Raw genomic sequence first — 18,215 nt, forward strand, 5'->3', positions numbered from 1 at the left:
CGACCTACTGTTGCTAAAATTAACAGTGGGATCATTCTGAATTACCTTGTTCTATCTAACAAAGCCAAATTTGTCAAATCCAGTCCTTGTGTCTACCCGTATCAACACGTGGAATTCATTTCCATGCAGACAAGTGCAGCCCAGCTGCTGGAAATTGCACTGCTTTCAGGCTGTCCATTTGGAGCTTGCGATTTCAGTGTTTTCAAGTTTTTCCAGTTGTGATTTAAAACACAAAATCACATGAATGATGGACTTTGATCCTTCACTCAATTCCGTTTTACAAATGGGAACAATTTGTCAAGATGTTAGCTAAGAAGGGAGTCCAAACTGAGGTTCTGAAGGTGACCCATGTTTCGATGGTGTCCGGGCCCCACCAATCACAAGCACCACAGACCCAAATGAGACTGGGCCATATCACTGCCAAGCTCCTGACAGCTGAAATTGAGGCAATGTCAAAAATTTAATCAGCCTTGATCCAACCAGTTTTTGCCCTCCAGGGTCTCGCTAAACATGCCAAGTTGCCATTCTTTCACTCTCCCATAGTCAATGTTTACAAATCTGTCTCCTGTGCACTTCAGCAGTCTGTCTTATCACCGTGAGCATGAATTCTTTGTTTTACCTGGCCTAGGTAAAACAGCCAGCTTCAGTGGTGTATCTTTCCAAACAGAGCATCAGCTTTAAACCACATGAAATTAAAATGCTGTTAGTTTTAGCCCATGTAGCTTTAAGGTCTTCTTTACATTGGTGAACTTCCAGACGTTCACAAAATTCCCTTTCGGCAGGTGTACGCATACAAATATTTGCAGTCTCTCTTTTCCTTCATAAAAGACCCAGGAAAATTCATGCTGTCACAAGAAATGTCTCCAATTAAACGATTTCTTGAATGTACCTCCCCCTACATCTGTTGAATGCACATGTCTCTGCTCTAAACGGCACAGGTGATGCTTTCGCAGGGCACTTCGAAGGGAGGACACAATGCTGTAGTGTTGTTCCAAACTGGATTTCCAATAACAATGACTTCAAAAGTGTTTCGAACGAATGTGTTCAGCAAAACCTACCTCCCTACCCTAAACCTTAAACCTAAACCCAACCGATAGATTTTACTCGTGATTTGTGTGAAAGTGAATAAAAGTCATTGTTGTTGTAGGGTGTCTAGTGTACATTTCACTTGATGCATCTGACGAGCAATGTAAAAACCATTTTGCTAAATTGTAGGTATAGTAACATGATTCTATAAGACAAGGTTGCCTCGACCTGGTGTTTGCAGTTACACACAAATGTGCATCTTAGCAACACAGTGTTCAGGACAATCAGGACATCTTCTTCTGTTCCATCCCACAATGAAACAGCATCGAATTGCTTTATGTCCCCAACATGATCTTGCAGACACTGTTGTTTGTGAACCTCCAGTCAAAGACTGGAAATATTTTATAATTCCTTCTGATTAACTGCTGATTGGAACAGCTCATGAGTTCAGGTGAAATTTCATCCCCGTTTCTGCCTGGAGTGTGTGCTGATCTGGAATTTTTCACCATTGGTAAAGAGGGGGAATTCCACACAGCAATAGTTCAAGTCTTGCTCCCACACACACACTGTCTGCTGAGCTCACTTCCTGCTGTGGACCCAGACAACAGGAAGTAGGTGAGTGTCAGCAGGCATAATGAAAGTGAGTAATTCAAGTGAGAAGGTGATTAATTTGCCCCTTACACTAGATTGGGATATGACGTTCCATAAATAAAAAAAACTCTCTCATTTTAAGCCATTATCGCCACCATGTGGTTACTGTATGGAGAATACTTTTCAAACTAAATTAGCAAAGCAATTCTAGGGGGCCTTTGCAAGGAAAAGGGTGCTAAAGGGGTCCCAGACTTGGTCCCCTGGGGTTTTATCAAACTAGAATTATTTTCATATTATTGAGTTTTAAGAGAAGATTTAAAAACAGATAATGAAGGTGACAATCTGACACTGATAGGCAAACTAATCCATAAAATAGGATCCACAACAGAAAAGGCTCTCCCTCCTCTACGCTTTAGACTCGAGCGTGGGACATCGAGGAGATATCGACCACAGGATCTCAGACTACTAGGTGGATTGTAAGGATGTAATAAGTCAGACAAGTAACTGGGAGCTTGGTTGTGTAATGATTTAAAAACAAACAATAACAATTTAAAATCAATTCTAGCTTGAACCGGCAGCCAGTGAAGTGATTTTAAAATGCTATTGTTGGTTCACATCTAAATTACCCTACTTCTGTTGTTCATGCATTTACAAAATCGTTTTGAATCGGGTTGCCACTTCATGTCAAATGTAAATCCTTGGCCCTGAAAACCACTTCTGTAAAGTATCGCAAAACTGCATGCCATGATCATACTTCCGACCTCCTTTTAGAAATGTTACGGCTGCATTCTGAACTAATTGAAGCTGAGCAATGAGTGATTTGGAAATTCTACAATAGAGAGAATTACAGTAATCCAGACGAGACGTGATGAACGCATGAACTGCTATCTCCAATGATTTCTCAGACAAAACGGGTTGAACTTTACGGAGTAGACATAGCTGAAAGAAACTGGAACCTATGACAGCACTAATATGTTTGTCAAATTTCAGCTGGCTGTCGAACTGGACACACAGGTTTCGTACTTGAGGCAAGAGGAAAGCATTGAGATTTCCACAATCAGCGTTACTGACATCAAAATTGTCAGTAAGACTCTTTTCCAACTATCTGTTGTCCAATGTCTGTGTTTCTTTGCCCACTCTAACCTTTTCTTTTTGTTTTTCTGTTTCAAAAGTGTTTTTTTCTTTGCGATTCTTCCCATAAGGCCTGCACCCCTGAGTCTTGTCTTTACTATTGTACATGAATCTGGTGTTGAGCAGGTAGAATTCAATGAAGCTGTCAGTGGAGGACATGTGAGTCATCTATTTCTCAAACTAGAGACTCTGATGTACTTATCCTCTTGTTTAGTTGTACATCTGATCTTCCACATCTCTTTCTGTCCTTGTTAGAGCCAGTTGTGCTTTGTCTTTGAAGTCTGTAGTGTACACCTTTGTATGAAATCTCCAGTTTTATGGCAATTTCAAGCATTTTATAGCCTTTGTTCCTCAAAACAATGATTGACTGACGAGTTTCTAGAGAAAGCGGTTTCTTTTTTGCCATTTTTGACCTAATATTGACCTTAAGACATGCCAGTCTATTGCATACTGTCAAAAACTCAAACACAGAGACAATTTTAAGCTTCATTTAATAAACCAAAAATCTTTCAACCATGTTTGATATAATGACAAGAGATTTTCTATTACCAAAAATCAATTCAGCATGATTACTCAAGGATAAGGTGTTGGAGTGATGGCTGCTGGAAATGGGGACTATCTAGATTTGATCAAAAATGACTTTTTTTCAAATAGGGATGATGTTTATAACATCAGTAATGTCCTGACTATACTTTGTGATCAGTTGAATGCCACTTTGAATTAAAGTAACAATTGCCTTCTGAAACATCAAAATCTGTACATTATTCCAAACTTTTGGCTGCCAGTGTGTATAAACTGTATACATTCTTAACATGCCCAAGTGCGCAATTAATATTTCTCGGGTAATCCATTATTTTGTAGAGGGGGGTCAAAATGACAACTTTCATCTATGACTTTGGAGCAAATCTACAGGTAAAAAAACATGACTCAAGAAAGGTGGTAGTGCCCTTATTTTATTTTTACACAGAGACGAGTAGGTCAGTTGCTAATATAAGTTGACTTCAGCACCTCTTGTTGCATTATATGCCAAAGGTGTGTCTAAAAATTGGGATTTGTGTTCAAAAGTTGGAGTGTCTACAACTCCAGAAGTATTAAAGATATCTTGATATCCTTTTAGACTATGGTTCAGAAAAAACTTTCCTTTTCATATCTTCATTTTTAAGGCCCTTTATATGATATAGGGCTCTCAATGTTGTTCAATTCAGTAATTGTTCAACTTCACCTAGTTTTGTTAAATAAAAGGTTGCTGCCACCTTTCTAAGGTTATTTTGTTTCTGTAGTTTTGCTCCTAAATCACAGTGGAAATTTGCCATTTTGTCAATTTAATGGATTACTCATTAAACATTGATCCACTGCATTTAATATTTTGCCTTTCATCATCATTTGTATATCTTTTACCTGTAAAAATCAATCAATAAATATGACAAGTTGGCACAGAATGACCCATGTGTTACAAACATGGAGGTCTAACAGACTCATTTGAAAAAATAACTATATGGTTAGGCTTTTGTAAAATGAGTTAAAACATATTAAGCAAATCATATTTATCCCAATCCAGATCCATTATCATAATCCTGAATGACATTTCTGTTCCAGTGTGAAGGATATGGATTTGACCAGATTCCAGTTTAGGAACCATTGAGCCATTTTTCCCACAAATCAGCAGAATAAATAGAAAAGGCAACACGTTCTATTCAGTTGACTCTTTTATTCAGTTTCAGACAAGAATAGGAAGTCACAAAGATGGAACTGAAACACTGCTTCTTCAAAAAAGTAAATAAGGTGTAAATTCAGGAGAAATGGAGAACGCTCTTCTATGGGGACGGAGAAATATCCTCAGACTTTAGATTCAGACTCTTCCTCAAACAGTTTTGGAGATAAGCAACAAACCAAAGGAATTAAATCGAGGGCAGACTATTCCACTTTAAAAAAAAGGGTTTTAAAAACTCACACTGTTTAGCATTAAAATAATAAAACAAAATATGATAAAACATCGACAGAAAACATACCAAATCTGGATTTCAAAACAAAACGTTTGTGGTCATACCTACTGACCTAAATCATGGGTTACCAATCACATTTTAAAAGATATCCTCTGACTGTACTTTCAAGTGAAGTTTTCCCAGAGCATCTATAGCACTGGAGAGATGATAGAAAACCTTAATGATTAAGGCTTTTGGAATCCCAGCGGAGTGGGATACTGAGATCTACACAGAATACTGCAAGCTAGACAGAATTTTCAGTCAGAACATTCATGCCAGACGAATTGGGTGGAACATATAGCATTATCAAATTCAGCAATTCAGCTGCCATCTTTACACATTGAAATAAAGGGACTATTTACAGAAAAAAGTGATTATGTTCTCAAACATACACCAGAGGCAAGCAGGTATGGAAGTCGTATCTCTTGACTACGCCACAAAATAAAAACTAAATAAAAAAGGTAATTCTCACTTTATAATTTGCAACTGCGAGAAATAAAGTTAGAATTACCTCTTCTTTTTTATTTATTCAGTGGCATAATCAAGGCACCATATTATAGAGCCGGATCCTGCCACACACAAAGTCATTCTGACTTTATATCTAACAATTAAAACATAACAACTTGCATTTCTTTATAAATCGCAATTTCAAGAAATAGTCACGATTGCAATTTTGTCTTTTTTCTTGCAATTGCGAAACAAAAATAATTGTGAGATATAAAGTTAGAATTAACTTGTTTTTTTATTACATAGTGGTATCAAGAAACCATAAGTTGGTATATGGCTGGCATAGCAAAAGAGCTGTTTTCCTCCAGATACTTTCATGCTTGCATTTTAATTCTTTTTTTTTTTTTTAAAAGGAGCCTCACAAAACCAGCATCAATCAATGTCAGTTCAGTGGCCTTTTCTCAAATGATAATTTTTTATTTTTAAAGGTTAATTTCACAAAAACAGGTCTGGGTCACAGATCAAAAGCAACACAATTATAATAATAAACAATCATTAAGATAATGTAAATTGTGATACACTTATTGCAACAAGTAAAGAGAAGTAATGACACAATGCAACAAATCGTAAAGTTTCTAAAATAAGCTTCATTATTACTTCATTGTTATTTATTATTAGGATTATTTCTTTCTTTTGAGTTGAAATATGACCTGAACATGATTTTGTGAGACCCTTAACAGAATATTCCAGGTTAAATGCAAGTTAAGCTCAATTGACAGCATTTATAACACAATGTTTATTACAACATAAAATCATTTTGATTCGTTTGTTCTATATTTAAAAAAAAAGAAAAAATCAGTTACAGTGAGAAACCTTTACAATGGAAGTGGATGGACTCAGAATATAAACCCTAAAATACTCACTGTTTCAAAAGTAACATGATATTAGTGTGATACAATTGCTTACTAACCTTATCTGTTCAAAGTTATATCCAATATTAGAACTTCATTGCCATGACTATGAATCCATGTATTGGCTATAAATGTACACAGAAATGGTTAACAAGTGATTTTATCACACTAAAATCATGTTAACAAGCATATGATTTACGTCTTGTGGCTATACTTTTGAAACAGCAAATATTTTAAAGACCCCTTCGATTGTATTTGCCGCACTGAAACCCTGATTTTTGCTATTTTTGTATTTTTAAGAGACGGAAATCGATATTTTTGCCACAGAAATTCTTTAAAATGAGGTTCACTTGTATTGAACCCAGAATATTCCTTTAAGTGGCTTTTTAAATGATATCAGCCTTACTGAAACATTTCAATAATGTTCTTTGAAGAGAGCCTTTTTAACAAAGAAAACAAATCATCAGCTTTCATTTTTTTAAAATAAAAAACAAAACAGATAAAACATTAACCGTGGTATCTCTGCGATTGCTGAGGCCCGTTCTGCTCCATCCGTCTCTATAATGAGAGAAGAGAGCAGAGAAGAGCAGGCAGATCGCATTGGGAGGGGAAGAGGCCAGATCGCAGTTTAAGTGCAATAACTGGCTCACCCCAGACTTCTGCTGCACCGGGACGGGACGGGGAGCGCAGAGCAGCCATTACTTTTTCAGTGATTGTAAAAAGTTCCAAAGGTCTTTGATCACCTGCGAGAAAATAAACGTGGAGAGACAGAGAGAGAGAGGGGAAAAAGGATGAGTTGGTGAGGCTGGAACAGAGTTTCTGTAATGTAGCGACTCATTTGGATGCTTAATAATTAGAGCTGTGTGAGTCAGTGTGGACAAAAAGCTCCACATTAGCGCTGTGTCTGGGGTATAACTACAGCGCAGAGCCCAGAGGAAGTGGTTGCAGTCATTGCACATACCAGAGGGTATGACTAGTGCCTCTACTTGACAAAGATATGTCTCACATCTCTTTGCCTGCTGTGATCCCAGAGCTGTTTCTGCTCGAGAACACACACACACACACACACACACACACACACACACACACACACACACACACACACACACACTCTACATCTGAGAGGACACCTGCTCAGCAAAGTCTGCAATGCCTCAGACATGTTTCTATGACAGATGCATGGGGTGCAATGCTTCAAATCACACAACTCATTATGGATGAAAACACAGTTACTCAAACTCTTGTGTAGGGCAATACAATTCATTGAAATTGTGATATTATTAAATTATTATTAAATGTGAGATTAGTATGACATTAATGTGATTTAGTTAAATAAATAGTCTGCATGTGCAGCTGTTCTGTTTGTATGGTATTAAGTGTACTACACAATCTAAGAGCACATATGAGGCTCATGATACAGTGGTTTCAGTGTGGTTCTGTGCTCCACAATTCAATCTCATGCTCAGAGTAACAGATTTGCTCAGAGTTCAGTTAAGTTTGCTAACGTGCACAGAGCGCTCCAGATATTTAAAGCGCTCCACATTCACTTTAATTGGATCCTTTTGCATAATTCTAAAATGTTAAGGCACAATCACTTGACCTTAATATGGTGAAATTCTGCATTTCAATGGGAATCCGCGCAAATTACGGGAATCCTCACAAATTACTGGTGGAGTTAAAGTCTGGTGAATTTTGACAGGCATATTCGCCACATTGACCATTAAGAAGTTGCTTGGTTTGGTAGTAACCTCTGTGTGGACGTTGCTTCATACACAGCTACACAGAATATTCACAATCAACAGGGATATCATTTAAGTGGGGAGTTTCTTTTTAATTTCACTCTCCCACAATATAAAGTGCAGCATTAAAAAGAGGCTGCTTGGCAATTAATTTTAACACACACCTTCTTCGCCCGCGGAATTTCACTAAGCAAAGGTAAATGTGACCGTGCTTTTAGACTGCTAAAAGTTAATATACAAACACAAATAATACACCCATAGCACCAGGTATTTGTGGACAGAGGATGAGAAGATGTTAAAATGAGAAGCATACAGCTGTTGTTGACTGGAGTTTTCCCCCAAAATAAAAGCTTAATGTTAACTTTAGCAAAAGCTTGAAGCTAAATTGGTTTAACTCGCCCGCATAGCAATGCCCCCGGCAAGATTTTATTACAGAAATATATTACTGTTGTATAATAATAATAATAATAAATATAGCTGCAAGCAGTAATTACCAGGGCCGAGCACTTAAGCAGCAGGCTCAGCAGCTTAGCAAGCATTGCCACCTCGAGCAGTAACAAGGACATTTGTTCATTGAACCATTTATGATAACTTCTGACCACTAGATGACACTCATCCTGAAACTTCATATGGAATTTCAGGACAAGATCTTAAGGTCTTTTATCAATTTTTGTTTTGGTGTCATAATTTTAGCCTAAAGTACTCAAAAGAAATGGTCCAAAAACCAATTTTCCAGATTTCTGCACCTCTAGGTAACACTGTGCCCAAAGTGCTCAGGCACCCTCAAGGCATGGTAAATAATTACAATAAAAATCAAGTTCAAAATAATAAAGCATGTTTTCCACACTGTAACTAAATTAACAGAAGAAAATTTCATTTTAATTTACATGCCCCAATAAAACTATAATCAATAGTTATTTAGCTACACATATTTTTAAGAGCCTTTACATTTTTAATTGATGACGGCAATTTTCTTTAAATCAGATTTGTATTGAATAATTGAAGCTGAACTGATTCACAAAATAAAAATTACATTTACCAACTCTAAAAGCATTTGTTACTATTTTTTCTAAGTTTAAATCAAAGATGCTATTAAAACATCTCTGTCATAGCGCTCTCATATGCACGAGTAGCAAGACAAGGAGGAATTGTTAAACTAGTCTACTGACACTCTTTAGGAAAATTAATGGCCACACAAAAAGCCCATTTAATTCACGATGGTGCTTCATTTTATTTCGGCAGTAAAATCATCACAAAAATATCATGTATTTGATACATCACCCAGCCCTAATTGGTACCACTACACACAGACACACATACACAAGCACTTACACTGACTTCTGCACTCTCTTGTTTATAATTTATCCTGAGAAAAGAGGAGCAACAGCAGACACCATAGTGTGCTTAAGTTAAGAGAATTTTCTCTTTTGACCCAAACATTGCCATTTGTGAGGGCTGCTTTGCACTACTGCAATATTTTAGGTTAACACCCAGCTTGACACATAAGACTGTGAAAAAAACTAGACAGAAGAGATAGAGAGAGGGGAATGAGTGAACGAAAGATTTAAATCACAGCTAAAGATGTCGGTCTTGACAGTTCTCGCCTGTTTTTTTGATGCTAAGAGGTCATTCAGTGCATATTTCATTTGCTGATAAAAAAAAAAGAGAGAGGCAGGAATATCTCAGTATGCCATCCCCAACCAGCCCTCTGAAACACAACATGCTAATGCTTGTGTATCTTCTGCTGGCTGTCGAACAGGGATGTGCAAAAGTGCATATTTTCAAACTCGACTAGCTGGTGGGTTGTGTGAATGTCTAGTCTGAGTAAAAGAAGCCCTGTATAATTACACTGGTTTGGGATCATGTAGACACCACCAATTTAGCAATACTATGTCTTGAAGAGGGTTTTAGCATGCTGTACTTTAGTGTTCTAACAGTAACTGTTTGACTGTCAAACCCTACAAAGGTTGCATCTCTAAATTCACCCCCTTTAACGCAATGCCACAAAAGCCCTTACAGCACCGCTTTTGCAACAAACCCACTTTAACAAAACATTTCAACCGATCCTTTGCATCACAAGTGCAACACACTATCAGTTGGCCTCTAGTGTTCATTTCACCAGGAAACTGCCACAACACGTATAACAACCCACGTAAAATGATTTTGGGACATTACTAATTAACGAAGCATCTTCACCCATTTCTTCTGAGGAGTCTCATCTTCTCAGCAGTAGGGTCTTAATCTAGTGGATCCTTACACAAGTGAACTACTCTCATTTGTTACATAAGAGAGCTCTTAGAAGTGTTGATAAATTGTGTCAGTGCTGTAAGTGCTGTACATGCTTTTCCACAACGTACAAATGCTACAAATAATCTAGCCACAGTGTGATGGTGCTTTATGAAAGGGGCGATACTCACTTGTTTATCGGAGATCCTGAAAGAGCTTTTAGCGTAGTTCTCAAACTTCTGTTCAGTTTTTGGAAGTGACTTCCCCTGTTCAGAGAAACATATTTTGGAAGAAATGAAAAGGCTCTTTTTCATGACTCGTGTCTCTCTGCAAGGTGCTGAGATCATTCTGACTTTGTGCCAGAGTGCTGCAGCGGTGATGAACAGGGTGAGTCTTTGGGTGTTGGACGCACTTCAGTGAACATGCATATTTTATTTTTTGTTTTTTTGTGGCCTATATATTAATTCCAGTTCCCCTTATCTACAGCAGACTGAATGAAATCACACGGACACAAATCATCATATCTGCTCAACACAATTCATCTGCTGTATCCTTCCAGTTTCATATCAGCCAGCAGTTTACCGTTTTTTTTTTTGTTCTTACATACTGGTGGGTAAGGTCAGGATTATTTATATATAAAAAAATTTTAAAAAAAATACAGGAACACTTTGATTTTCATGACTTTTGGTTTCATTAACTGTTCACGAACGTGCAATTTTCCACCAATATAGACAAAACACCGCACTACTACCATAATCTGACAATCACCATTTCCATCCCTACTGACATGTGTCATCGTCTCTAGTAATAGACAACATACCACACACATACTGATATTAATTGTCAAAATTGCAATTTGGAAAAGAGAGAGAAAAAATCTTAATACATTACAGAAACCCAATATACTGACTCTAATTATCCTGCTGCGTATTTACTTTTTGTTTACCGGTTTCTGAGAACATACCGATGACATGAGACCCTCAATAAGATCAAGAAGGCTCTAATAGAGAAGAAAAAGATGATGATGAGGGTGACCCTGGTGACTAAGGTGGTCTCCAGTTAGTGGTCAGGGTGCTGAGTGAATCAATGTGTTTAGGAGTTGATTGAGGAAATAAGCAGGTGGGCCCAGGAAGGCTGCTTAATCCCAGCACAGGGCCGATACGGTGATATCATAGAGCTGGTCATCCCCCCTCCGGCCTCAACTTTGTTACTCACACACCTCATTAACATCTGACCAACACTGCGTCTGTTGACTTGGCCGACTTACCGTTAACACATGACATGTGTGTTTGTTTGTCAGAACTTTGACTACATCAAATGGAGAGCTTATTTAGATTGAACAATCAGCATTTTATTGGTAGTTCACCAAAAGAAACAGATACACAGTTTGCAGAGAGACCAATGTAAGTATGAAAGGGAATAGGTTGAGTTGTTTACATACCTCTTTAACTGCTGATGACAGTTTGTTTTTGACCTCACTCAGGCTGGGAGCACTGGGAGCCTTCCCAGAAGGCCCTGCTGCCGACTTGTCTTTAACTTTCTGTGGTGCCTGTGAATAAGAGAAAATCGGTTCATCTACCCTAAGCCCAGCAAAACATGTTAAAACCACACTTTAAAACAGTGAACAAGTCACATTCTCAGTAAATACTGATAAGTTAGACAAAATGCCATTTGCAATCAGAAAACTAAGGTTGTAAATACCATTGGTTTATATTCAGAATACTTTTTGTTAGTAACAAATACTGTAACATGTCACCATGATACCTTTTGAGTAACCATTTCAAATACAAATGAAAACCTTCCCCAAAAACGCAATCACGTAAGCCTATGCAATGACATGCACCACCAATGTGACAAAAGAAGATCTCTTGAATTATTGTATATGCGATGGCTACCAGCAGAGACGGGCCACTTCTATTAAAATGAATGGGAGAAATGGGAACGCCCAACGGTCAACAGATGTTGAAAGGAATTCCCGCCTTAAAGGTAAAAGAGCCAATCACCTTTTAGATACAGACATCGCCTGTCAATCAAAGGGATTTTGGTCTTTCCCATAGATAGGAGCTGTACAGTCTTGACTGGAAATATCTTCCCAGCAGTGTTCCAAGCTACAGTGGCATTATCTAGTGGGTCTGTTAGTCAGACTTCACACGAATCAGATTGGTGCAATTTCAGTCTGCGTTTCATGGTATTTAAAAGACAACTTATTGTTTTAGTCTGACTGAAATCAAACTTGATTTTAAGTGCAGGTAAGTGTACTGACTTAAGTCTTTATGCAACAAACAACTGTTCAGCCTTATTAACAAATGGTGGAGTCTGCTGCACTCCTGAAAGCATCTTCTGACAAACATAGTATGGTACAAATGATCTGTTCGTTGCCTCTATGCAGGAGAGGACAAGTCCTGAGCTCTGAGCTGCGGTGGGGGGACGAGATGCTCTGCCAAGAAGAAGAATAAACGACTTGTTTTTCAGTAACAAGATCCTCATTGACTCACACCCTCACTTTCAAAAGAGATCAACAATTAAATGTTTCAGCACCATTAAAACAAGGACTTACAGTAGTCCCAGTAAGTATTTGGACACATTTAAATTTCATTGCATTACATAACAAACCAAGTGGCATCTGAAAAAAAATTACACTAGAGCTTTTCTCAACACTAACTTACATTACTAAGTCATCTTGCATTTCCTTCTACCCATCTGGTGTCAAGGTAGTGGATCTATGTAAGTCAGGTGTCCTAGCAGTGTAACCACAAGTTTACAGTGGCTCTAAAAAGTATTTGGTACCTATGCCACATTTGCAGTCTGATCTCATGAAAGTTACGTGACACCTTTCTGCTTCATTACACCTTTCACTAAAGTTTCCAAGGGTAATGTCCAGTAAGGGGCTCCAAAAGCGAGTATGGTGTTGTAATCAAACAAAGTTTTTAAGGTGAATGTTAGATGGAGGTTTTAATGGGTGCAACATTTCTCTAATCTAAAACTGTACCCTAAGCTTAGCCGTTACTGTTCTAAAAGCATATGTGATTTGAAAAGCGCATTTACTGAAGCAACAGTTCATGTAGCTTCAAGGACACTTTCAGCTTACTTGCTTGGCTGAGCTTGAGCCTTGGTCCTCCGAGTCCAAAGTTCAACACTCTATCTGCTTAATCATGTTGGAGTAAGTGAATAAATGTAGGTGGGTCTTTAATACAAACATTAAAAATGTATTGTTTTTCAAATGATGCCAACCTAGTCTCATAGAATGAAAGTTACCATAACTTAATTTTTGCAAACTGAGTTTCATATGCCATTTTCTGTTTTGTTGCAGTTTCTTGTTGAAATGAACACAAGAGGCGAAATGCACACACACACACTGGCCTGTAAACACATGCAGCCCAGCCAGGAATCCACACTGATTGCAGGGTTACAATGATGGACAGAATCTTGTTTTTCACACAGAGAGAGAGAGTGATTGAAATTAAGTGATGGAGAGAGTGTGTGTGCAGTGGGGGCCTGGGTAGTTCAGTGGTAAAGATGCTGGCTACCACCCCTGGAGTTCGCTAGGTCAAATCCAAGCGTGGTGAGTTGAGCGTGGACGCTGCGGTGGATGGCATGAAGCCTCCACATGAGCTATGTCTCAGTGGCAACGCGCTCAACAAGCCACGTGATAAGATGCGTGGGTTGACGGTCTCAGACGTGGAGGCAACTGGGATTCGTCCTCCACTACCCGGATTGAGGCGAGTCACTACACCATCACGAGGACTTAAAAGCGCATTGGGAATTGGGCATTCCAAATTGGGTGAAAAAGGGGGGAAAAAAATCAACAGCTATTACATTTTCAACCTCAATCACGAAGAGTAATTTAACTTAAATTGATTATTTGTACATACATTAAATTCATCATTGCAAATGTATATGACATATTAGTGGAAGTCGTGCTTCCTGTGTAGTCTTAAGGCAATTAAAACTGGCACAGATGGATGCAAAAACCCAAGAGTGTTCACTTTGTTTGTTTTAAGGGTCTGAGGGTAGTTCGCAAGAACTCTGGTTAAACGCTTCACATGAACTCAGACCCCAACAAAGGAACCAAACTGGAACATCTTGGGAGGTAGTCGGAGTCTGGTTAGCATATGGTCTTAATTGTGAGCGCAAAGCACACCAGGTTCACTTTATTTTCAAATGTTCATAATTCCAATTAATTGGGAGTTTTACAGGTTACTATACAAAAAAAAAAAACTATTGCAAAATAGGTAATAAAACTCAAACCTATGGCATTTAGCTCTAAACTAAAATGAAGGCTTCAGGGTTTCACTAAAGACCGCATGAAATCACATGCTAAGCTGTTTTCTTTCCTGTGTTGACATGTTTCCTAATTAAACAGGAAGTTTGGGCAAGGCATATCTAAGGGCTCATTGCTTTGTGATAAAAAAAAATACCCACTAACCTTAAGTTATGTAATAGCTGTGAACCAAGATTTGCTACTTGCTATTGCTAGTCGGAGGTAGGTGGCATTTACAATTTAGTGTCAAGGGACAATCTCATTCTAGAGAGCATTTTATTGGACAAATTGTATATGCCCATGTATACAAGTTCTGTGAAACTTAATTTAAAGTAAATTTAAATTGTATATTAGAGGTAGATCAAAATGAGTCATCTTCTCTGATATTTGCTTTTGGAACTGGAATCAGTTTTGTGCAAAATGAACACATATTTGCCAATAGCTTTTTGTTTCTTTCCCCTCTCATGGGCAGTGTTAAAGGGTTTTAAATATAAACAATCACTGACACCTTGCCAGAATTTGCTGTATCTATATATGTTTAATTGGTAATATTCCTCCATATTTTATCATCACTTTAATGTATAGTTTGTTACTTTGATGAGATAATCATCAAGTGTTCAACATATAAGCTAAGGCATGCAAAGAAAAATTTGACTTTACAGAAGCATGCCGCATCTTGTTAATCATAATTTTAAAAAACCCTAATTTGATGAATATGTAGGCTATATACACTGATGAGCCAAATCATTATGACCACTCACAGGTGAAGCAAATAAGGTTTATCATCTCCTAACAAGGCCACATGTGAAGGTCTGGGTAGATTAGATGGTAAGGGTACAATCAGTTCTCTCAGGAGAAATGGACAGGAGTAAAGACCTGAGTGACTTTGACAAGGATCAAATTTGTAATGGCCAGACGACTGAATCAGAGCATCTCTGAAACAGCAAGACTTGTGGGGTGCTCCTGCTCAGAAGTTGGGTGCTACCAACAGTGGTCCAAGGAAAGACAAACCACAAAGAGGCGACAGGATGTTGGGCGCCTAAGGCTCATCGATGCGTGAGGGCAACGAAGGCTATCCCATCTGGTCCGAACCAACATTAGGTCTACTGTGGCACATGTCACAGAAAATTTTAATGATGGTTATGGGAGGAATGTGTCACAACACACAGTGCATTGCACCCTGCTGCGAAAGGAGCAGCATAGCCACAGAACGGTCAGAGTGCCCATGATGACCCCTGTCCACCGTCAAAAGTGCCTACAAATAATTTTTTCAAATCTCCCTTTTCTCCCTAGTTTGGAATGCCCAATTCCCACAACTTACTAGGTCCTTGTTTTGTGCGGAGTTACTCACCTCAATCTGGGTGGCGGAGGACAAGTCTCAGTTGGATTGACTGCTTCTGAGACGGTCAATCCATGCATCTTATCACGTTGCTTGTTGTGCGTTACACTGCGGAGACTCCCAGCATGAGGAGGGACATGCTACTCTCCGCGATCCACACACAACTTACCACGTGCCCCATTGAGAGAGAGAACCACTAATCGTGACCTCAAGGAGGTTACCCCATGTGACTCTAACCTCCCTAGCAACCGGGCCAAGGAGACCTCTCCTTGCTTAGGAGACCTGGCTGGAGTCACTCAACACACCCTGGATTTGAACTCGCGACTCCAGGGGTTTTAGTCAGCGTCAATACTCGCTGAGCTACCCAGGCACCGCCTTTATTCATTGTTGAGTTCATGCAGATTTTGACTTGCAGTCAAGCGACCGCTAATGATTAATTGTTGATTAATTACTGCTAATAGATGTTAAATGACAATTTTTACTTTATATATAAAATTTTTACATTGTGATATGTGTAGTTGATCGTAAGAGTGGGTATTTTGTTCACTTTTTGACATACATGACTCAAGTTTGATTCATTCAATTAGTTTTTAAGTGTGAAAACACTTAATTCATAGTATTTCTTGACCTAGTGTGACACGGTAGCAGTTTAGCTTCAAGGAGAATGGATGAACATCTCTGGAAGAAACTTGCAGAACTTTTTTTTCTGCTAGATGAAAGCAGAAAGGGAATGAGGAACATGAAGTAATGGACAATGTCTTCCTGTCATTCTTTCTTCCAATCATTTCTTTGTAAGAACAAAATAAATAATCCCCCTTTTCTCTTTAGCGATTGACGAGCATGCAATAGATCAAAAGGTATCAGATTAAAGGACAAATGCACTCACAACACACACACACACACACACACACAGGACTGGCAGTGGGCCAAGAATGCCCGGTGTGGTGGAGTCATTATATAGCAGGGCGTTTTTGTCTTCTTTTTTGTTGTTGGGAAAGGACAGCTGTAGAGTTAAGACAGCTGACAGACAGAGAGTACAGCGAGCTTTTTAATCTACGCCAGACACTGATTACAGATGCCAGGGGACGGCACTTAATCATTAGCACGCTAGCATTTGGTGTAATCAGATGTCCTCAATACTCACAAATACACACACACACACACAAACTTAATGCACCTCTCTCTGTCCTCTATGACCCTACTAAGGGTGCCAGTCGAGATGTTTCTGGGAAGCAGTGATCGATCTCATAACTTCAAAACGTAATAGATATCTCTTTCTGTGACATTAAGGGATGTTCACAGCTCTACAATAACCTAGTTTTCATCCACTTTCCACACTGTTTTGTTATTGACAAAGTGAAAATGTGCAATTTCTTTTGCTAAATTTGCCGTCTTCTGCCCGTTTCCATTCAAATGGCCTTTTATCAATAAAAATGGTGTGCGTGATGACGTCATGCTTAAAAGAACACTTTGTCTCATAAGTTTTGGTTTATCACAAAATAAATTTGGCCTTAAGCGTTTCCATACAGAAATGTGTGTATATCGCTAATTGTGTACCTTTCGCCTCCCAGATGTCCCTAATTCCCCCAATTCAAATCATTTAAATTATCATTTTAATTTCACAAATAAAAGCAATCAGAAGACAGAATTGCAATCAAAAAGGAGCTCTTGCCCTTCTGATATTGGTCCTGATGTTGAATGGCGAATCATCATGGCCCTGTTCAAACTGGCAACCTGTACTAAGTAGTGGCGGAAACTTTCAGTCTCAGTGCAAGGACATCAATTGATGTGTATATGCTGTGTGCACAGCTATAAAAGAAAAATGTATGTGGTGTAATATCAGGCTTTACATATGATACATTCCTGATATTCAATAGGCTATTTTGAACAATCGTCTAATCTAAAGCATCGCCTTCACAACTGCATTATGTCCCGTATATTTCAGCAACTTTTAATGACCAACTGAACTTGAATGTCTGAAGCAGCTCAGCAAATGCGTTCTGAGGTAAAGAGGGTTATTTAAACGTTTTCAAATTTTCAAAACTCGTTTTCTGAAAGTGAACCCAACATTGGACAAATAGTTCTGATAGTTTATAGTCTTGAAAAAAGGGCATAACATTCTGAGAATGTCATTCAGCCCACTTTTTCATCTACAGAACAGGGTAAGGCTAATTAAAGTTTGTGTAAAGAAAAGGCAATTATATAGGTCTAACAATATAATACTTATTACAATAACGGATGATAACCACTCCTGGTAATTGCAAAATATCAGACTCAGATTGGATAAGATTGGAGCTTGCTGTTTCAAGAAAACTCTTGCTCTTTTTGTAAGCAATTTGCACCAGGCAGTCAAGCAAACTGTCCTTTGTTGTACCAGAGACTAACACAAAGCCGGCATCTCAATATCCGACTCCAAACAACTTGATTTGACAGAAGGCATCAATCAGGTCTATCGAAAATATTCAGATCAGGTCATGACGTCTTGCCACTTCTGCAGTGTGAGCAGCATCTTATTGGTTACTTGACGAAACCACCCAAGCATTTTTCCAATACAATGCAAGT

General features: G+C 38.5%; 1 protein-coding gene across 1 annotated transcript in view; it reads right to left on the reverse strand.

Moving 5' to 3' along the window:
• Window positions 1-5,445: 5,445 nt before the first annotated feature.
• The window catches only part of npm1b (nucleophosmin 1b), a 43,333-nt gene continuing 30,563 nt past the window's right edge, over window positions 5,446-18,215 (reverse strand). The window contains exons 9-11 of the mRNA XM_052150279.1: window positions 11,495-11,602; window positions 10,245-10,319; window positions 5,446-6,831 (exon numbers count right to left, since the gene is read on the reverse strand). Of these exons, the coding sequence (XP_052006239.1) occupies window positions 6,787-6,831; window positions 10,245-10,319; window positions 11,495-11,602 (228 nt within the window). The 3' untranslated portion in view covers window positions 5,446-6,786. The remainder of the gene's footprint in view (window positions 6,832-10,244; window positions 10,320-11,494; window positions 11,603-18,215) is intronic.

The sequence above is a fragment of the Xyrauchen texanus genome, chromosome 19, assembly GCF_025860055.1.
Source record: "Xyrauchen texanus isolate HMW12.3.18 chromosome 19, RBS_HiC_50CHRs, whole genome shotgun sequence".
NCBI classification, from domain to species: Eukaryota; Metazoa; Chordata; class Actinopteri; order Cypriniformes; family Catostomidae; genus Xyrauchen; species Xyrauchen texanus.